The 22,503-nt window shown below is 42.9% G+C and overlaps 1 protein-coding gene across 2 annotated transcripts; it reads left to right on the top strand.

Moving 5' to 3' along the window:
- Positions 1-716: 716 nt before the first annotated feature.
- Positions 717-21,887, top strand: gucy2f (guanylate cyclase 2F, retinal). 2 transcript variants are annotated; one of them, XM_088638347.1, is made up of 20 exons: positions 717-1,459; positions 1,855-2,663; positions 6,679-6,980; positions 8,228-8,582; positions 10,592-10,676; positions 10,857-10,953; positions 11,609-11,743; positions 12,388-12,468; positions 12,697-12,873; positions 12,963-13,119; positions 13,337-13,486; positions 14,030-14,178; positions 14,387-14,550; positions 15,341-15,533; positions 16,045-16,219; positions 16,815-16,913; positions 17,309-17,403; positions 17,714-17,799; positions 18,283-18,375; positions 18,668-21,887. In XM_088638347.1, the coding sequence occupies exons 2-19, from the start codon at positions 1,919-1,921 to the stop codon at positions 18,353-18,355; spliced, it is 3,318 nt and encodes a 1,105-aa protein (XP_088494473.1). In that variant the 5' UTR covers positions 717-1,459; positions 1,855-1,918; the 3' UTR covers positions 18,356-18,375; positions 18,668-21,887. The 2 variants fall into 2 exon arrangements, with proteins under 2 accessions (XP_088494473.1, XP_088494472.1); XM_088638346.1 differs by lacking the exon at positions 18,283-18,375 and having other exon boundaries at positions 729-1,459.
- The last annotated feature ends 616 nt before the right edge of the window (positions 21,888-22,503 follow it).

Here is a 22,503-nt window from a genome sequence, read left to right as displayed (position 1 = left end):
CGGCCAAGCCGGTGACTCAGTGGAGATATAGGTGTGTTCACCAGGACAAATCTGTCAGAGCATTCTCACGGCTCTGAATGTGTCTGAAAAGTATTCCTGTCGATTCATTTCCCTTTATCACATATTGAGATGAAGAGGCCAGCTCTCATGTCTAAACAGGGAGCAGAAGGGAAAGGATATTGTCCTTACTTATTAAATTTATATTTTTAAACAAAAATAATACATTGTTGCATGTTTTTAAATATGTAAATGTAAAGAGCACAACAACACATGTGGGAAACTGTAGACCAGAAAGAATAATTAAGCCCATTCCTACTCTCTGCAACAGGGCAGCAGGGGAGCAGGAGGGCAGGAGAGCACAACGCACCGATATGGGCTGTAATAACGTTTCAATTTAAATAGATAACTGATGCACTTAAAAATATGCGGGAAGCGTAGCGATCTTCTTTTGAACACCTTTTCTTAATTAAAAAAAAATAAAAATCATTCTGCTTTACGCGATAATTTGTACCTCAGAGCTCGCGTTCTTTCCTTGCTGTTTAAGACAGTATTGGGATATAATAGTTTTCGAATCAACGGGGTCGACGTGTGAGCGTAATTAATTATTTCGTAAATAACGGGTAGGGAATAGTGATGTTATTTTTATGTACAAATTAAGGTTAGAACAACAACACATTAAAAAAAAAACTTTCGATTTTTTCCTTTATTGGTAAAGTCTTAAATAAGACAACAAAGAAAGATGTTTATCGATCTGTGTCCACAGGGGCAGCTAAAGTCACGTTTTAGCTGGTCGTCTTTCGAGTCTCTCTAGGTTGCAAATTGTTTCCGAAGCTCCAACGTAGAAATGCAATCCTCTTACAATCTACCTGGACAGATATGGATTAGGTCTGCGTGTCCCTCCTGCAGCTCGACCGCAGGTCACATTGTAAGGACTTGAAAGGATATGTGTGATCCCGACCCGCTACTGCAATAATTCCGAGGAATACATTTGTTGAAGACGAGAAAATGTGAAAATACTATCAAATAAATTGAACAAGCTGTCAAAATGTTGCAGTGGCTCGCTAGTTGTCGCAGTAGGCATCGTGGTGTACCATATCCGCAAAAAATGCGTCTGAAGTTCGTTGGTCTCCCAAGTGCTGAAGTTGCCTCTAACCTCGGGCTCTGACGACGCAACAAACCATCTCCTTCCATTTCACACGCTCCGAGAAGCCCTTCCCGGCTGTCATGTTTATCCAGCACCGGTTGTGAGTTGTGTTGAGAGGTGTTTTTGCGTGAAGGTGAACTCAGCCCCTGCTTTGTAGTGTCGGCATGTTTGGGGAATGTTAAGGACATGGGAGTCAAACGCCTCAATTCTTTGTAAAGAAGGCCAACGACGAAGGAGATACGAAATATACGTGTGCAGGACAGCTACTAAAGATGTATTTTTCCTGAATCAAATCTCTAACCAGTCCAGAAGATGGTAAGTGACCTAATAATAATAATAATAATAATAATAATAATAATAATAAAGTTTTCACTTTATTTCTGCTTCTTCACAGTTTTGGCCTTTTGAAAGTCTGACAGATGCTTGAAATTACTGATGCCAGTTACATTCTTGTAATAGAATCCTCCTGCTGGTGACAGAATAGATGGCTATTTATCTTCAACAAACTTGAATGAACAGAAATTAATGCTAAGGTGCAGAAAACAGTTAGAACCATTGGGACTGAAGTATTGAAGTCTGTGTGTGGATGCAGGCAGGAGTTTCTCAGACATGGAGCTTGTGTGCTTGTGTGCGTTTCCACTAGGCAGGACCTGCAGTGTCTCTGTGAGCTTGCAAGGCTCGCTGATAAACCCACCTGCTCTCTTTTACAGAGGAGTCTCCTTCTCTAAGGCTTTGAATCACCCTCCTTCTGGATCTGGGCACGCTCGGGGGACAATGCGAAAGATCGCAGTCCATGCTAGAGGCTTTCTGTTGGCGATATCTCACCACCCCCGGTGGCCCCCCCTGAGAAGCACCCCTTCCTTCCCAGCCCTGCCATTCTCCAGTTGTGTGCTCTGGGCCCTCTTGGGGGTACTGGTGCTCCCCTCCAGCGTGCAATGCCTCGTCTTCAAAGTGGGGGTCCTGGGGCCCTGGAGCTGCGACCCGCTGTTCTTGAAAGCTCTTCCCAGTGAGGCCGCTGCGCTGGCGGTGAGCCGGATCAACAGTGACGTCACCCTGGACTTGGGGTGCAGGTTGGACTTCGTGGTCCTGGAGGAGGCGTGCGAGACCTCCAAGGCTCTGACGGGGTTCGTGGAGTACGAGAAACTCGCCTCCGCGTTCGTGGGCCCTTTGAATCCTGGATACTGCGACGCGGCCACGCTGCTGGGCAAGAACTGGGACAAGGCCATCTTCTCCTGGGCCTGCATCAACTACGAGCTGGACAAGATCCAGAGCTACCCCACCTTTGCCCGCACCCTGCCCTCGCCCACACGGGTGCTCTTCAATGTGATGCGGCACTTCAGCTGGGCCAACATCGGCATCGTCTCGTCCAACGAGGATATATGGGTGGACACAGCCAGTAAAGTGGCCAACTCCCTCCGGAGCCTCGGGCTTCCTGTGGGCATCGTAACGTCCGTGGGAGAAGGGACCCAGGGGATCGAACAAGCGCTGCAGAAAATTCAAGCAGCTGGAGAGTTAAAAAGTAAGTGTGCTCTGGCCGGCAAGGTGTGTCACTGTCGTGATGAGCCTGGAGTGCTTAAGCAGAGGTGCTCATTCATGCAGACTTTCGTTAAGTCTTTAAAGGTTTTAAATCATTTGCTGCTAATGTGTGAATACAAGCGAGGGTTGTATTTACATAACAATATTTTAAAGAAAATACATGCACCTAGGACATGCCCCTTTTAATTAATTAGATGAGAAAGACTTCCACGGCACAGCTGAGCACGATGCTGACAGACCACTGTGGTTTGTGTTGGATGGCAAAGAATAAAATTGTGGGACCAGTTGCCATTGCTGAAAACTGGAGCCGTATTTCTCATTGAAATTGTGACAAGACAATTGTCAGGTTGGCAAGTTCTTAAAATATATATATATATTAGTTAATAAAACTAAGAATAAAGAGTTTGGTGAGTGAAGGTTGCAATACGATACATTTAGAAAACTTTCTATAAAATAGTAAATGTGATTTTGAGGCAAACAATTTTTGCAATTTGTTCCTAATTACTTTCTCAACCCACATGTTCTCCTTAACATCAGTTATGGTATAGCTATGGTAATCCTAATCTTAATTAGGTAAATGTAGGACGTAACAATATATTGCTTTCCCTCATCTTTATGACTTAGAGGTATCCTACTTAATCATTCAAGAAGTTAAATAACAGAAAATTAGTTTTTGTGGTCTTGCTAAAGAGTAGGTGTGATTTTCCCAGATTGTGTTTTTTTCTTGAAATCACTACTGTGAGTGAGGAACAAAGTAGTGATTTGGCATCACTACTGTGAGTGAGGAACAAAGCTTTGACATCAGCTAAGACAATTTAGACTCAATCAAGGAGGATACCCTTTTCAGAATGTCTGACACTTCAGCAAAGGCAAAACAGGTGTCAAGAAGTACACAATCTGATTGCCTTGAATGCCAGGCTCACGATTATACTGTAAACACATTATTGCAGACCAGTGTGAGTCTGGCGAGTTGACATAACAAATGCATATGAAATCAAGCAACAGCTCTTGCCTGTTTCAGAACTAACACAGAGAATGGGTTGAAGATTTCAGAAGCTGACATTCTCTCCAGGCACATGGTGATCTGTCTAATTACTCATCACTGCAGTGCAGATACCCCCTGTGCACAGTATTGTGCCCTGCAGAGCCCAGAGCCTTCTCCACGGGGTGTGTGACACACCACAGTGCCTGGGAACCCGGGAGGAATTAGCAAGGGTAAACTCATTGAGAAAAGTGGAGAGCAATCACCAAGTCAAGGTCAATTAGTTCAAGTTTCTCCAAGAGAAGAAAGAAATTGTTAGAATTAATTAAACTTCATTGATTAGCTGCCTTTCATAAAAATGAATAGTATTGTACAATCATTCTTTAAGGACCAAAATGTAAAATCTAAATAAAAATTCAACAAAAAGTATCAGTATATATCAGATAATAGATGTAATAAAATAAATGTGAATGTCAGTTTATACCAAAGTTCTATTTGCAGTGAGATATGAAAAGAGGCAGGGACTGGGGAGGTCTGATCTTACAGGGAAGAGTCTTCCTCAGGTTGGGCGCACAGCAGATGTGGGCTCTCTCACAGATTCATAGTCTCGCTGTATTTCCACTAGAATAAGACCAAGCTCCAGACTGGAGATGCTGCGTTCTCAGGACACCTGGGTTTTAGTAAAGTGCTCTATGACAACCTGGCATGCAGTGCATCACAGCAAACAAGTCTGGATGAAACACAAACATGTACTACTTTCTCTGCAGCAGATATTGACAGACAATAGTGATGTGCTGGACATGCAAATGAAACATTTTGAGTTCAAACTAAGGCCATAAATGCTTCCAGAACCTTTCACTTTATCACGTTAATCAATTCAAAAATCATTGATAGCTACTGTATACTAAGACTTTTTGATTCTTGCATTGGATGCAGAAAACCTAGTAAATTTACCTCAGCTGCAAAAATTATGTTGCATCTGAAGTATAATATCAGTTTTACAATTTACTTGCACAAATGCAGTCACTTCAGTGTCAGTGGTGGTTTGAACATAAATATGAATATGATCAGTTTAAAGACTGAGTTTCATACCATGAGGCTGCAAAATGCCACAGAAGTGAAGCATGAATAAACCACACAGAACAGGACCAGGTGTGGAACCCAGACAGGCGTCAGACAAGCCTGGCTAAGCAGCAGACCTAAACCCACCCAGAGAGATATTGTTCTCTCTCAAGGACTGAGAGCTGAACCACCAGAGAGCAGCACCAGATATGTCAACTCTCCAGTCTGTTGGAAGCAAGGGGAATATGGCAGTATTTTCGCTGGCACTGAAGTCCAACAGAACTGAACTGGAGAGTACATTTTATTAGCTTTGTTGTGCCTTTTGGTTTTCAAAACTCAAAAGTGAAAACTATGCTGGGCCATGATGGTGGTGGACTGTTATTGGCGTAGTCGAACAATATTGTAAACGATCACCTATAAAGGAAGATACTTAGGAAGGCTTTGCAGAAACAACAGTCTGCACACCAGGCCCATTCCCGATTTATTATTTAAAGCTGAAGCAAAATACACAAAAGGTTTCTTTGGGCAAAGCCTGACACTCATTTACAAAATGTCAAGCCAGCCCCCAGCCCCAGAGCTGGTCTACCAACCTTACTCAAACTGCTCTAAAATAACACACAGTGAGATGATCTTTTTTTATATAAACACATTCCACTTTTTAAGTCATTCATTTTAGCAGCTCATTTGAACAATTCACAAGAGGTGTAGACGATATACTTGCAAGAGAACAGTGTCTCTTTGTCGACCTCAAGTGGCCACACCATGGTCGTTACGGCCTTCTCTGTTCTGCAGGAGACTGCCAGGAAATAGGGTGTTTCAGTGCCACACATGCTGTGGAGAAAAGGATCTCCTCACAATCAGACACTTAAGGCATCATAAGGAAGACAATCACCATTGGTTTCTGCTACCCAGGACACGTGACTGTGCTAATTGGTACAAGTGCTTACAGGATTATTGAAATATATTTTTAACCAGCAGCCGTATCAACCTGCAACACTCAACTGGCAGCTCACTGAAGCTCAGCAGGTGTGAACCTGGTCGGTATGTGGATGGGAGACCTCCTGGAAAAAACTAAGGTTGCTGCTGGAAGAGGTGTTAGTGGGGCCAGCAGGGGGTGCTCACCCTGCGGTTTATGTGGGTCCTAGTGCCCCAGTATAGTGACGGGGACACTATACTGTAAAAAGACACCGTTTTTTGGATGAGACGTAAAACCGAGGTCCTGACTCTCTATGGTCATAAAAAATCCCATTTCTTGAAAAGAGTAGGGCTGTAACCCTGGCGTCCTGGCCAAATTTCCCATTGGCCTTTAACAATCATGGCCTCCTAATAATCCCCATCTCTTTACTGGCTTCGTTACTCTGTTCTCCTCCCCACTAATAGCTGATGTGTGATGAGCGATCTGGCGCACTGTGGCTGCCGTCACATCATCCAGGTGGGGCTGCACACTGGTGAGGGTGGAGGGGATCCCCATTTTAAATCTGTTTGAATCTGACCTGTGAAGACCACAATGCATGATTCAGGACTATCTCACCCACCAGTGGTACTAAAACAACTAAACTGAAAACTGAAGAAAAGGTTCTTAATGCATTTTCAGTCTCTGTGTGGCTGTAAGTGTTACCTGCTAAGATAAGATGTCTCATTGCACAAAAAAATGAAATCTGCTTAAATTAAATCCAGCCTCCCCTAACAACCCCCCACCAACAGAAACTGAGTTAGTACAAGAAGCATTTTTTAATTGATGCCATAATGCTGCCACACAAACCTTCTGTCAGGGTGTTGAAAACTCCATAAGCTGCTTTGAGATTTGTTTAGATCTGCTGAACCTAGAGGTCCGTGTGCAGCTGCAGATCCTCACCAATGCCTGTGAAAAAGTAATGAAATGAATCCAACAATTTGCCAGAATGCTGAACAGTGATGACAAGACCAGTAAAAGCCACTGCTTTGTCTGTTGCAGTTATTATCATGTGCATGCACTCCCTACTGATCGGAGGACAGGAGCAGGCAGCTTTCCTGCTGAGAGCCAGCGAGATGGGCCTCACCAGTGGCAGATATGTCTTCGTGCCCTATGACACGCTCCTGTACAGCCTTCCATACCAGAACAGCTCCTTCTTCCTACTGAGGAACGACAGCAAGCTACAGGAGGCCTATGACTCTGTCCTCACCATCACTGTGGAGTCCGACGAGAAGTCGTTCAATGAAGCCTTCAACGAGGCCAGAGCTATGGGCGAAATAACAGCACCTCAAGACCCAAGTCGGGTATGTTCTGCTTTTTGACATTGGTCAGCCTCCACAGTCTCATGGCCTTTTTGCCAGAGAACCTGAGAAGCAGACAGCATTGTCAAACTGTTGAGTCTGATGTGTATCTGCAGCTGGCCTGTGCAAGTAGTCTTCGTGTACCTCTTTCAGAAAGCCATGCCTTTTGATGGCTTCAATGAATGAGCCACAGCTAGTCAATGTTTTAGCACCCCTGATGAGTCCTGTATTTACAGCAATATAAACTGAACAAAGTGCACTTAGAGGAGATCTATGCCTCTGTTGTCCAAACATAAACAATTCTGGCAGTCACATTTATCAGGGCCTCACAGAAACACTAAACAATTGCATCAGAACTCCTGTTTAGTCTTGCAAAGCCCAGCCTGTCTGAATCATGAGTCGCTCGTTCTCAAGCCATTGGTCTCCTGACTCATGTCATTTGTATTCTAAGATGACATTCGCTGACGTAGGGGACAGACATTTATCAAATGGACTGGACCTCCTCTTGGTACTGACACTTTATTAACAGGGGACTTTAGTTTTCACACAAATGCTGGTTCTGTCTCAACTGCACAGTGGATGAAGTCTCAATTAATTTTTTTATTATTGTTACTGCTTTTATTTTTACCACTGCTCATATATGTGTTAATCTGAAATCCTTAGAGGGACTGTCTTAGTTGTAATTTTTTAATTATGTGCAGACTGATCTTGGTAGAAACTCTTATTCTGAGTATAAGGCGCATTATGGCTGCCATCGCATCATCCAGGTGGATGCTGCACATTGGTGGTGGTGGAGGGGAGTCCCCATTACCTGTAAAGGGCTTTGAGTGGAGTGTCCAGAAAAGCGCTAGATAAATGTAAGCAATTATTTATTATTACTATTATTGACCACTGTGGCTTATTCATTTCGTCTAATGAAAATGCAGAGAACAAAAGAGCAGGTCCTCCTTCTCATGCTTTCAGGCACACAAGCCTGCAGTGTGCACAGGGATTCAATCCCGAGCTTCTTGGTCTTTCTGCTGCCATGGGTTTTGATCTGAGGAAGTTTGGAAAACTTAAGGCATAATGCACAAAAACAAAACATTTTTATCTTTATAAGTGTGGCCACATTGGTGCAGTAGATTTATGATTTAAAGTTCAAGTCATTCAAGTTAAAAATATTTTATCTCGACACGTTTGACGACGTTTAATTTAATTTTTCTTCTTGGCAGAAGGAGTTGATTCAAGTCTGTCTTGTATTTCTAATCCAGGTTTCACCATTATTCGGAACCATCTATAACGGCATTTACCTCATGGCCAATGCCATCCACAATGCCAGGAGGTCTGGCCAGTGGATTTCTGGAACTAACTTGGCCTCGTACACCAAGAACATGACGTTTAAAGGTTTCAACCAGAGGATCCAGACAGACAGTCGAGGGGAGGGTTTGACGAACTATGTCATCCTGGACACAGACGGGCAGGGGAGCCAGCTGTACCGCACCTACCTGGTGGACATGACCTCTGACCTCGTGCTCTATGCAGGCCGGCGCATTCACTTCCCAGGAGGCTCCCCGCCCAGTGCGGACTCCAGCTGCTGGTTTGAACCCAACGCTATCTGCACTGGAGGTAATGTGTTCTCTGTGAAGCAGCAGAAGTGTTTCCTGACGCCATCCTTCATCTGTACAACCAGAGGAATGGTTACAAACAAGAGGGGGCCTTCAGGGTCTTCTGGGCTGTCTGGTAGTTAGTAGTTTATACACTCCGGGTTCTCATCTTTTCTTGGAAGAAGTCAGGGTATTGGCTTCAGCAACATGGCTTGTTCCCCACTGCCACAGCCCCTTGTCGAAGTACCTCCTGTTCTGTTTTAAATGCACTTCCCTGCAGTTTCCACTTGAGTCCCCTGGTTGGTGTTTTACTGTTCATTCCGAAGAAATCTGTTGGGCTGACTTTGTCGATACCTTTGAGTAAGGTCTGGTTTTGATTATTTTCTGTCAATCAATAAATCACTAGAAATGTGTGAATTTGGGTCACAATAGGGATAATCTATTACCCTCAATGTGAAACTGTCACTAGAAACATTCAATGTCATATTCATGGGAAGTGAACCACACAATAGAAGCACTGCCCCCGAACTTCACTTTAGCCAGCTTTCACAAGGCACACAGGGGTAGGAACAGAAGAACAAGTTTCCTTTTTTAGTGATGTCTGTAGAGAAAAAGCACTGCTTGTAGACCTGGGAGGGTTTAGGCCTGTTTGACAGTAAAACACCAGTGCCCTGGTGTGGGTCAAGGATAATCTCAGCGGCTCTGCGGAGACAGTAACTGTGTTACAGCTCAATCCTGCAGGGAGTCAGGGGAAGTGCAGGGGAACAAGGGTCACACTGATGTCTCCCTGATCATACAGATGCTGTCGTCTCTGAACAGTGGTAGCAGCATGAGAAGGCAAATGGAACATTTCACTTCGTGTTACTGCTTCACTTGGAGCATTCTGAAGAAAGATGTGGGCCTGACAATTTGTAATCCCTCTGTGAATGATTTTGAAGAGAAAAATATGGGGTTATTACTCTGAAAAAATGGCCATCTGTTACACTCCCAAAATGTAACAGAAATGCTTATAGTGTCATTATTCTCTTTACCTCCACCTCTCAGCTGAAAGAGAGCTGACTGAGTGCTCTGCTGCTGTGGTGCTGACCCCCATGTCAACTCAGGGGACCTCAGACATGTTTAGGAAAATTTCAGGAACCTGTGTCCGAGTCCTCAGGGTTCTGAATTCTAATGGAGCTCATTTACCTCGTTTCAGCTGGGCCTGCACATATGCTATATGCAAGAGTGGGCAGAGCGCTGTGTAAGTCAGTTCAGGTCAGTTGGTCTCTCCACTCATGAGAAGATAAGAAAGGTTCCAAGCAAACAGAGGGAATTAATTTTAGACCATCCAGCTTGCTTGGTAGTTAGTAGTTATTTGATCTCAGGATCTTATCCAGCTGTTTCTTGAAAGAAGCCAGTGTATCAGCTTCACTCCCAGGCTGTGTGTTTTCCTGTCCCTGATAAATCACCCTGTACCTGTATACCCAGTATACAGAGCGTATGCACACCAGTCGACAGTGAAGAAGACAGGTGCATCAGCAATTTTCCTCAATTAAAGATATTCACACAAAAATAACAATTTCAGTGCTGCAATTTGTTTGTGAGATAAAACATCTTTATATTTTGTTCTTGTTGTTAAATACCCTGAAGTCTTTTTTTCTCATTTCTTAACAATTTGTTTATAATCCTCACTGAGTGCCTGCTGTCCTTCTACTAATATTTGATTAGAAAAGAACACAGATAATGAAAACAAATTAAATCCTATTAACATGCACACTCTGCATGTTCTTTTTTTGTGTGCGGGAGGATTAAAGCTGTTATTTAATCAGCAATTAACCCTCAGTAAAAGCACAACAGTTACTAAACAACCTTCCTCAGATCTGGGGAAAAATAAAAACCAAAACATGAAGCTTGTGTAGATTTTGAAAGAGCTCTGTTTTTGTTTCTATTTCATGTTAAGGCTTTTTGTCTCTCTGTTCACTGGCTTGGATTGAATGGCACACCGAGCGAAAGGATAATATTGAGGACTGAAGGAGTCTTCTCTTCTTGCAGGGGTGGAGCTGACCTTTGTGATCCTGGTGTTCGTGTTCATCTTCCTCCTGGCTGTGGGTGGTCTGGGCCTCGCCTTCCTCATTAGGTGACTGTGTGTCCCCTCTGACATTCCTCCGCCATTAAACGTTAATTAGTCCAGGAAGTTTGAACTGCTGCATTTTAACGCTGGCATTGAAACTTAACGATTTTGTTCTTTAAGAAAGAAAGGAGGGGGTGTGAGTGTCGGGTGGCAGGTGATCACTCTGACATGACGTTGGTTTTCCAGGAGGAGGATCCAGCAGATCCAGCTTGTGAAGGGACCCAACAGGATCCTCCTGTCTCTGGAGGATCTCACCTTCATCAACCCACAGCTGAGCAAGAGGGTAAGCCCGGTGGCACTTGTTCAGTCCACAGTAGTAGAGTAAAGAAGCAAATATAACTCAAACACAGTCTTTCCTAAACCAGGAAATCATTCAGGAGCTGTCCAGCCTCTCTCACAAACCTGTTTCCTTTCCTGTAGCTACAAGAAGCTTCAGCGAGCAATGTTGAAGGGGGATACATATTAAGAGGGAATTCATTATTGCTGTTATGCATAGTATTTTACGTATTATAATTCATTTTATTCAAAGCAGCTTGCATTGGCTCCTTTTTATACAGCAGTGAATTTTGCTGGAGCAATCGGAGTGAGGTTCCTGGCTCATGGGTACAACAGCAGTGTCTCTCCTGGGATTTGAACCCACAACCTTCCAGTTACAAGCCTAAAGCACAAAGCACTACTGCTCCCTGCTGCCTTTATAGTGGAACTGATTAACAGTCAAGCTGTTTTTCATATACTCAAACAGCTGTAAAAGTTGTTTCATATAACAATTATACATTGTTAACAACTTCAGTGATTTTAATAAAGATCATGAAGATCTCATAAAGGAAGTTTACAGTGAAATGAACTTTTTTAAAACCTGGATTTCATAGATCGGGGAGCCAAAGGCGAAAGGAGGAGCTGGCAACACTTCTCTCTGTTCTTCTAATTGTGTCTTCCAGAAACTCACGTTGGACGACCTGAGTGATTCCAAGAGCACCATCGAGGGAAAGAGTGTGAAGTCCATGGCACAGTCTCAGTCTGTCAACAGCATCACAGCCGCGACACACGAGTCCTCGAATGTCGCTGTTTATGAGGTGTGTGGACAACGGAACGCAATGCATCCGCTTTTTAAAAAGCAGGAGCAAACTTTGAATTGTCCATTGACATCAATGTCTGATGTGATTAATAGGGCTTGTTTGGCTTGTATGACACAGCTTCATCAGGCTGTTAAATCCACAGTGATGGAAGAGCAGTGCTGGTGTGATGGTGATACAGGGGGCGGTGTTGTTCACCACAGTGCACAGTGCTGCAGGGGAGGACTGGGACACTGTGTGGCTCTTGGGCCAGTAGCAACACTGATACACATACTTTGTACAACAGTGTTCAAACTTTAATCTTTAAACAGTGTTTAAAGATGCTGAATATTATTGGTTTAAAGAACCCCACATAAATTGATCTGTGTTCATTATATGGTGTAGGATTTATTTTATTGAATAGTGAAGTTTTGAAATAAAGCCACTGAGTATAATTCTGTACAATAGTACAAACAATGTAAAGGTATACTTTTAGGTTTTGGGTTTAAAATGCGCTGTTTGCTTTTTTTCAAATATCCGTGTATCCTCAGGAATATTAATGAACTGTTCAGTTCTGTTCCACTTTCAGCAAGTTCTTAAAATCTCCAAAAACGTCTTATCATCCCTAAGGTTATTCTGATAGTCCAGTTTTTCTTCTTTTCCAGGGAGACTGGGTCTGGTTAAAAAAGTTTGAGGATGGCACCTTCAAGGAACTCAGGCCAAGCTCGACCAAGATTTTGACCAAGGTGTGCTTGCTTACATACAACGTTTTTATCAGCACTTCACACTGTTAAGGACACTTCACAGACACTTGTGTCTCGTTTTCACCTCCCGTACACTGCTCCTGCTTGCATGTGTCATCGTCTGATGGAGGTCAGCTGTGAGGCTTTATCCCAGTGCTGACCGATGGCTGGAGTGCGCCGGGCTGGCAGGGAGCTCTAACATTGGGTCTGTGCTGTGCTTGACCTGTCCAGATGAAGGACCTCCGCAACGAGAACGTCAACCCGTTCCTGGGCTTCTTTGTGGACTGCAGCATGTTCGCCATCGTGACGGAGCACTGCTCTCGGGGGAGCCTGCAGGACCTGCTGCGCAACGACGACGTCAAGCTGGACTGGATGTTCAAGTCCTCCCTCCTCCTGGACCTCATCAAGGTGCCCCCTCCGAGCGTCTCCCCCGTCCAGACGCAGGGCCCAAGCGTCAGAGGCATCGTGGGTGGTCACTCTCGGTTCTATCTTCTCAGGGCATGAAGTACCTTCACCACCGCGAGTTTCCCCACGGGCGGCTGAAGTCTCGCAACTGCGTGGTGGACGGCCGCTTTGTCCTGAAAATCACCGACTACGGCTACAACGAGCTGCTGGACTCCCAGAAAGCTCCCAGAGCACAGCCACCTCCCGAAGGTACTGTTTCAGACCGCTAGGCTGGTTTTGCAGGTTGGATCCTTGGACTGCGCCCTGGCAGCTGAACGAGAAAACTACCAGAACACGCAAAGAACACACAAAGCCACACCCCAGGGTAACGTGTGATGGCATCTCCATCCCAAAGAAAACACCTTAACAGGAGTTGAAAGCTACTGCATCTTCCTGATTTTTGATACCCTGCTCTTTCTTTTTTCAGATCTGTTCTGGACAGCCCCTGAGCTGCTCAGGGACCTGGACAACTCTAGGAAGGGCACATATAAAGGGGACGTCTACAGCTTTGCCATCATTCTGCAGGAAGTGGTAGTTCGTGGCCCCCCTTACTGCATGCTGGGGCTCCCCCCTGCAGGTAAGGAGTGACTAGACGCTGTGCCCAGGTCCAGTCATGAGGCACTGCTGCTGCTGGAGACTGGAGTAAATCCCTTACGCTGTTTTCAGTGTAAAGACTGAAATAATGGGGCAGTGAACTGCCCGTGTGTGTTACAGTTTACACTGAAGAGGACAGACTTCTATCCATACTTGTATTTAATGAACAGCACAAAGTACAGAGTAGCGTATTGGCAGGCGATTTACAACTAATGACTTCGAATTGGACTGAATAATTTGTTATGATAGTACTAATGACCCCTACACTACTTCCACTGTAATAGTAGAGGTGCTGGAGTTTCCAGTAGTTGCGGTAATGTTCAAAGTAACTTACAAATAGATTAAACAATATACTAACACTTACAAAGAGATTTTAGAATGCTTTCAACTTTGTCACCTGTTGTGTAAGGGGGAAATATATTTTCTTCCATATACGGCACCTATTCCAGACCCTGCCACCCAAGCCCACACAGGAGCTGGACGCGTGTGGCCTGCCTCCCATGCGGCTCTTGTGTCTTTCCCCCAGAAATCATCCGGAAGGTGAAGAAGCCACCACCGATGTGCCGGCCCACAGTCGCCCCCGACCAGGCCCCCCTGGAGTGCATCCAGCTGATGAAGCAGTGTTGGAGCGAGCAGCCTGACCGGCGGCCAGCCTTCGAGGACATCTTTGACCAGGTGAGCGCCTCACGCCTCCCTTCTCCTGCTCCTCCTGCTCATCCAGCTCATCAAAACTCCCATGTCAGGAGGCTGTGCAAAGACCTGCCATCGAGAGGTCATGCTCTGCCTGTGGAGCTTTGCCCGTCGCATGTCTAGTCTGATGTTAGACACCCGATGAGAAAGCTGATGGAGTAAGAAGGGCTCTCTTACTGCCTTTGCTTTCTAGTTCAAGACCATTAACAAGGGCAAGAAGACCAACATCATCGACTCGATGCTGCGCATGCTGGAGCAGTACTCCAGCAACCTGGAGGACCTCATCAGAGAGAGGACCGAGGAGCTGGAGGTGGAGAAGCAGAGAACAGAGAAGCTCCTCTCTGAAATGCTGCCCCCGTGAGTAGCTGAAGCCATTGAACAGGCTGTAATGCCACATTGATTCATTTCCTTCTCTAGTGCTCCTTTGGATGATCTGAATGCCATGCTGCTGTGAAGTGAGCTGAGGTTGCAGATGTGCTCAGTGCGCTCAGAGAGAGATGAGGCACCTGGTGGACTAAGTGCTGTAATGAAAGGCATCAGCACAGTGTTGCAAATGGATAGAGACACAATGCTAAAAAGAGCATCTTCTCAAGGTCCAAATGTCCTTTTTCACACTATTTAGCAACGTGTTCCTGTTGTGTCAGTGGAAAAATCGAGTTGTTTCCTTCCTGTAACCAACACATCAAGCAAGTCTCCAAGGGAACATGACAGGAAATATGTCAAATTAAAGATTGTTTTTAGTGTGAAAGTGTGAAATAGACAATACTCATTTGTCATATACAGTATCAAGCCTCCATTTGGAATGCAAACTGTTTGTAAGAGTCAGATTTGCAGCCACTGCTTCAGTTCAGCTCGTGGACTGAGGACTGTTCCACTGACACGCCCTCCTGTCAGAGCCATTCCTGCTGTGGCCTTACAGGAGAGTGAGTGAGTCTCCCAGTGTCACTGCAAGCCAACAGCAGACAGCTGGAGGAGCCCTGTCTGAGACACACCACCCGACCTGAAGTTTTTAATGTGCTCCATGCTGGACAGCTTAGTTTTGTGAGTCAGTCTGAACCACATTTGAATAATTATTGCTATCTCCTCCCGTAAATAATAGTACGTCGATACGGGCAGTCAGTTCCACATCCTGATCCTGTCTTTTCAGCTCTGTTGCAGAGGCCCTGAAGACTGGGGCCACAGTGGAGCCGGAGTACTTTGACCAGGTGACCATCTACTTCAGCGACATCGTCGGCTTCACCACCATCTCCGCTCTCAGTGAGCCTATTGAGGTGGTCGACCTCCTCAACGACCTCTACACGCTTTTTGATGCAGTGCTGTGCAACCATGATGTTTACAAAGTAAGCTGAAGGAAGACAGCATGTATTTCTCAGCCCGCTGAGTGTAGTGCAAAAGAGACCTGTGAATACGGATACATTAGCAAATATGCTCTGTGACACCTACTGAAAATAAAATGATAAAGCTATAATATAATAATAAAAAAACATTTTCTTGTTTATTAGCTTGTATCTATGTCTGTCTTTGCCCTGTAGCATCAGTTAGGAGGAGTTTTCCCTTTACCTCTACCTATTGAGGAAATGAAAGCTGCTATTTTTGGTCAAGCTAAGCTCTGTAGATGTCTACTTTTGAACGTCAATTTCTTCCCAATGAATGAAAGTTCAATAAATACTCTGAGTTCTCAGAGTCATGATACAGCAGGTAAACAGGCTCCAATTTTTTATTTTTATTGTCTATTGGTTAGGAGACCTTTAAGTTAAAAAAGTAAGAGTGCCAAACAAGCATTTGTGTTTTGACTGATAATGGATTAAACATAAGTTAAACTTGAGTAACCCCCTGACCTTTCCCCTGCAGGTGGAAACTATTGGGGATGCCTACATGGTGGCCTCAGGCCTGCCGAAGAGGAATGGCAACAAGCACGCGGCAGAGATTGCCAACATGTCTCTCAACATCCTCAGCTCTGTGGGCACCTTCAAGATGCGGCACATGCCTGATGTGCCTGTGAAGATACGAATAGGAATACACTCCGGTGAGGAAGACAGCTTCCCTCTCACTGCACAGCTCTGCTCCCTCTCACTGCTCAGAGCACACAGAGTACTGCTATTAAGTCAGAGCTGTGCTCCCAAAAACATCTTGGAAAGCTTAGGAATTTAGTGTCACTCTTTACAACTAAGTTGTGCATGTCTAGATCAACCATATCTTGAACAGGAAATTGATGCTGAATCTTTTGTGGTCTGTAAAATGTGGCTTTACTGGAACTGCAGGGGAATGTCCAAATCCGCTCTGGGTACAGTAGTCAGTATTTTATAAGATGAAAGGAATATTGGGGATCTTATGAATTTGTAACCTTTATTGTGCTAATTCAATTTCTGATTTAGTTTTGCTTTTTCATAGTAAGCAACTATATTCATTAATTTTTATTACAGGAAAGAGAAATATTTTTCATACTTCACAAAATCATTTCCACATTATATATTGCATAAAAACATTGTTGTTTAAAGTTCACAGGCGTGTCATCTTCTATTTCCGACAACATGACTTTTTCAGGCACCGACAACAGGGAAAATGTTACATTGTGTCGCTGTGACTCCTACTGGTCCTCACCCGGTTTCTCGTGTCCCCAGGGTCATGCGTGGCGGGCGTGGTGGGCCTGACCATGCCCCGGTACTGTCTGTTCGGAGACACGGTCAACACCGCCTCCCGCATGGAATCCACCGGCCTGCGTGAGTACAGCGCTCAGCAGCGGGAGAGAGGCCCTGCGCACACCCTGGAGAGCACGCCAGAGATCTCACTGGGCACTGCCGAGAGCCTGACTGGGCCGGCATGTGGCAACTCCAGTGTGCTCTCATGTGGTGCCCAGTCCAGTGGGCACCCCTCATGCCACTCTCTGTCAGGGGCTCTGCTGCACATACAGTAGGTCACACAGGGACACAGGACAGCACAGGGAGTAATTTCACCGTGACTGAGAAGTACTTTAGCTCAAAAGAACTAAGTTAACAATTTCAATATTTGATGTGCAGTATGCACACCCTTATTTTTCATTACGTATCTTAGCTTGCAATACAGTGTGTGTAAATTTTCTTTTAGTTATTTATGCTGTTGTTGTGGTTGTTTTCAGCTTATAGAATTCATGTTAATCAAAGCACTGTGAAGATCCTCCGGTCTCTGAATGAGGGGTACCAGATAGAAGTCAGAGGGAAAACAGAGCTAAAGGTATTGACTTCCTCTGTCCCACTGTTCAGAATCCCATTTGCTATTACCAGCCCCAGAGCTCCTTTGTATCACAGTGTTATAGATCTGATTTCCATTCCCCCAGCTTCCCTTGCTATGAGACACGTCCGTTGAACAATGCAGGATGCAGGCACAATAGATTTCTGTGTTAAGTCATAAATGTACCATTTCAGCAGGAGGCCACACACTCAATAATTCAGTATAAAGATTTATCAATCTAAATGTGTACTTGGCTTTGTGACATTGCTCGTTCTGCCTTTCCCCCTACTGTTCAACTTTTCCTTTACTGTAGGGAAAGGGCATTGAAGAAACGTACTGGCTGGTGGGAAAAGCTGACTTTCTGAAACCTTTGCCAAAGCCTCCAGAAATCAAACCAGGGTAAACGCTACTATTGGGTATTTTGCATGACAGTGTAAGAGATAAAAACAGAGGCAGCACTTCAAATCAGGCTGTGCACATTGCAATTTGAAATGTTTTATAAATTAAATATACATTTTTAATGTAAGAATTGGGTGACACAAGTGGTCACCAGCCTCTAGAGTGTATGAACAGGGTGTTAGTCACAAAGTCATCATCCTAAACACAGCCTGAACCATATGTAATATTTTATAAATAGTAACATTAATGTAATCTGCTAAAATATTATTTGTGCTGTAGTCAAGTGTAACTGAGACGTAAACTAAAATGTGATATAAAAGAGATATTTTTTAACATTTTTCTTTTAACAGCCACAATAAGAACATTCTAGAGGCAAAAGAGAGACTGTGTCAGGCACTATATGCCATGTTTGTTTTGCTGGCGGGTTTAGTACCGCTAACAAATGGGGCTTGTGCTGAGCTCTGTGTATTGTGCCTGCTGCAGGAGTGCTAATCACGGCCTGCCTCTTGAAGACATAGCCCAGTACGCAAGGAAGCAAGCTGAGAAAAAAGCTTGATATCAAGGGGAGAGGAGGAGGTAGTGCTCTGCATGCGCTGTCATGTGAAAAACAGTGTTGTGAAGGTTGCTGTTGTTGTGTGTTTGTGTCTGGTGGTGTTGATTGTGTACACATTTTGCACAGGGTCTAAATATGCTCTGAGCCAAAAGCCCCACAATAAACATGGCCGGAAATTTGGACCCTGCTTGACCATTGACTTTAATGCACTGAATTTGTACTGTTTTGCAAAGTATTCTCACCTGGGGTTGGTTCTGACCAGTACCTGTCTCACTGTGAAGGTGGCTGACAGAAATCTGCATCTCACTCTTTCAGGGACAACTGGCAGGAAATGGTGACTGACGAGATCAAAACAATCTTCCGAAAGGCCAACAGGAAGGTGGACAAACCTAAAATCTGAGAGAAGGGGACCGGCGTGGTGTGTGAAGTCCAGCCAGGGGGCTGCGTGATGAAGGGACAGAGGCCATTTGCTGCAGCTTACAGAGAGCACTTTAATAGGATTGATCACAGCCTGTTTAATCCCATTTTGCCCAGCACAGCAGAAAAACACAGACCGGTAACAAAATTAAAGGGCTTTGCAGAGTAGGAGATAGGAGTATGTAATCAAGTCTGATACATTATTCCCCTTTGAAAGGGATTTTGAAACATGCAGCTGCTCCCTTTCTTAATTTTGGCCACCAAGTGGCTCTTAGTAAGAGTTAAGTTAAAACGTTCAAGAGTGAGAACACTTCAGCCACTTCATTTTCATCATCATTGTAATGTCAATTGTGTTTTTGATTGTATACTGGAGACGGATGTCAAAAGAGCTGCTTGTGAATCCTATTGTGAATATCATTTTTAAACTAAAATATACTGCAACTTTTTTGTTAATGTTTTAATTTAATACTGTAACAGTGGCAGTTCATGTAAATGTTCAGTGTCGTTGGTATTCTACATCACAGAGGGGGAATATTGTCTTTACTGGTAGAAAAATGTGCTCTCTCTTCCCTTTCATCTCTGAGTTTCAGTGGAACAGAAACAGGCAGCGAGACTGAACTCTGGCACCTTACTAATCTCATGAGATTTTCCCAGGTTGCCCAAGAATGAAACCACCAGAATACCCAGAATACCAGTCCCTCAATGTTCCACAGCCCACTCTTCCTGGGAATACAATCTACATCATCCTAAATACAACATCCTCTTATTGTCTTCACTGAACTGATTCTTTAGTTAAGAACTCAGGTCAGCTGTTTATAGATCTTAATCAGTTACTAATTTTAAAATATCTATAAAAATCGTAGGACTTCAACTCTCAAGCACTGAAGTTGCCCCTCCGTTAATTCAGCTGTGTATTGCTAATATAATATTTTGTTTTTCTGTTAAAGTCATCAGTGGAAGTCATTCAGCAACTGTTGGAGAAAGTCATCTCTCAGGGAAATGTTTTTATTGATTTATTCTTAAGAGGTATGTGTTTATTATGATACTTTATTTGAGTAAAAGATCCTTCTCAGGGAGAGAACAGAAAGGGACTGAGTGCATTCTAGGGTCGACCTGGTAAAGAATGATTTCCAAAGATCCAAATAAAAAAGAGTGCAAAGTCATATTAAGTATCTTTGCTTGCAGACGGGTTGAAAAGAAAACACAGGTATCAAAAGGTTTATTCCTGCAGTGCTTTGGAAAACTGTGAGAAAGCAAGAGGAGCAGAAGTGCGAGACTTTCTCATTACAGCTGCTGCTTGAACAGGTTGAAAAAAGTCAAGTCAAAATCTCATCAAAATTAAAAATATGAATTAAAGAGGAGATGTTTCCTGAAAAGACCACAGGCAGAAAAAAGAAAGACCTTCGGCAGAAATAACAGACAAATTGGAGATGGAATTAACCCCACATGGAAAAGGGGGATATTTTTCTGTGACACAGAAAAGACACAGGGAAACAGGAGGATGTAAGAAGACACCTTATTCTCATGAATCAGGAATCAGAAAGGATCCACAAGAGCTGCAGTGAACTGGCTTGTAACCCAGGACATAATAAGAGATACTTGAATAACTTAAAAACATTTTTCCTTTATGAATCTTGAACAAGATAACATCTTGATTGCTTTGCTTGAACACCCTTAAAAATCTTTCATGTTTTTCAGAGAAAGCTGGTCAATGTTTGGCACGGCACAAGGAATTTACTGGACTCCCATAAACACGAACAGGAAGTAATCATTATTCATGTCGCTTTGTAAATATTTGTGAAAGAAATATAATCTTGGACAAACATCTGGGTATCAGTGACCTATCTTTTCAATACAAAGCTCTGTAACTCTCAGTGGTATGATTATCACTCTGGATGAGTGTTCCAAGTGGGACAGTTCTTCTCACAACCTTTGACTTACATGTGTCAGATGTTTCTGCAAAATCTGACAGTAAAATAGAAAAATTATTAACTAACTAAAAAGTGTTAACATTTTTTAATAACTGAAGGCTGATGAGTATCTTTTTCTATTTTCTCCAAATTCAAATATATTAAACATTTATCTCTCCTAGTGAGTGTAGGTAATGAGAAGAAGTTCCTTTCACACTAGTCGTTTTTACATAATATCTAAGTGGAAGTAAAATGAACACCTTGTGTTGATTTAAAAGGCTTGTATATCACTGAATTGGAAACCAGCTACAGAACACACATCACTTTGAACTGTTCAACCTTAAGTAGATCTGCAAAATGTTTAAATCAGCCTGCATATTGTACTTTCAGCAATTGTAGTCTGCAATTAGTCTGCAATATTTTTAAAAAGATAAATATATTGCTGCATGCACTGTTAACATGTAAGCTGCAATATGTAATCAGGTGAACATATTGCAGACTGAGATACTGCATTTGTTTAATGCACTTTGAAAACTAAGTCTGTCCTATTTTAGGGCATAATGGTAAAGATCTTATGAATGTTTTTGTTAGATAGCTCAATACGAAGCACAAAAGTATCCTAAGTAATTATATTGGTTAAAGGCAATATTTATTTTTTCTAATAGGAACTTTTGAGAGAAAGTGGTTCTTGAAATAATTCATATTTATAATGATAGTGCAGCTATGCGGATGTACCATAGGCTTTTAAACATCCTTAGATTTGTAAGACAAACATGCAAACAAATCCTAAACTACATGTCAACAGTAAGAGTTAAACAACTCTTATTTTCTGAACTATACACAATGTCAAACTTTACAAGAATTAAACAGCCATATATCAGTGATGTAAACTAATTTGAAGGTTTCAAAAATTATTTAGCAATCTTCCAGGCTCACTCACTTGTGGTCCTGGGAAATAAAGTCCAAATATAAATCTGAATTTGCAGTAGGGCATTCTTAGGAAAAACTGGCTTAAATGATATGCTGTTAAAATTGTTAGATTTTATTGTACAAAATGTAATTATACAAGACATATTGATAACTAGAGGATTATTTTTAGAGTGTACTTTATACTTTTGAAAGGTACAATTATATTTTATGGTGTATTTTCTTAGATCTTTGTGTAACACAAAATTGAAATGTAAATAAACAAACCTGATAATTTTTAACTTGTTGTCTTTGATTGAAGGACACTTTGGAGTGGAAGGAAAGGTTTGCAATGCTGTTGAACTTTTACATCCTTGTTGCAGTTGGAACAGCTTGCCTTTGCATAAGAACAGCCTCTTCCCTTAGACTTTAATGGAAATGATCATCATGAGATATTAATATGATATTAACATTAGTGAAAATAATGTAAAAATGTTCATGTAATGCAAATCCAGACATGCAAATAAGCTGTTCCTTTAACATTTATTTATTTTTCCTGAAAAAGACAGTAATAACAAGAGCAGTAATTTAGGTGAATCGATTTCTCATTTCTGCACATAACGTATTAACCTTTTAGATATAAAGTGGATTGGAATCCTATATAAATCAAAGCAATTATTCTGTTCAGACTGAAATACATTTATTTCCTATTCAGTTTCTTTGGAAGTACTTGTAGGACTACACTTTCACCAATAGATGGTAGTAAAGCTACATAATACTGTACATTAGTACACGACAGCTCTGCCTTTGAGACCAGGATTCTCCTGAGCAGCTTCAATGTTCTGTCATATTTTTAAATCTCCTTTGAGGTGAGATTAGGAACAAACCCCAACGACTCAGGGGAAAGAGCTCTGTCAG

The sequence above is a fragment of the Lepisosteus platostomus genome, chromosome 7 (genome assembly GCF_059453375.1).
Source record: "Lepisosteus platostomus isolate fLepPlt1 chromosome 7, fLepPlt1.hap1, whole genome shotgun sequence".
NCBI classification, from domain to species: Eukaryota; Metazoa; Chordata; class Actinopteri; order Semionotiformes; family Lepisosteidae; genus Lepisosteus; species Lepisosteus platostomus.
Note: the sequence above shows the minus strand (reverse complement) of the source record. Positions and strands in the feature narration are given on the sequence as shown.

Coding starts and splice junctions, on each gene's coding strand:
- gucy2f (XM_088638346.1), top strand. CDS start 1,919: ATGCGAAAGATCGCAGTCCATGCTAGAGGCTTTCTGTTGGCGATATCT. Junction 12,874..12,962: donor TCCTCCTGGACCTCATCAAG/GTGCCCCCTCCG, acceptor CTATCTTCTCAG/GGCATGAAGTACCTTCACCA. Junction 17,800..18,667: donor CCTCCAGAAATCAAACCAGG/GTAAACGCTACT, acceptor TCACTCTTTCAG/GGACAACTGGCAGGAAATGG.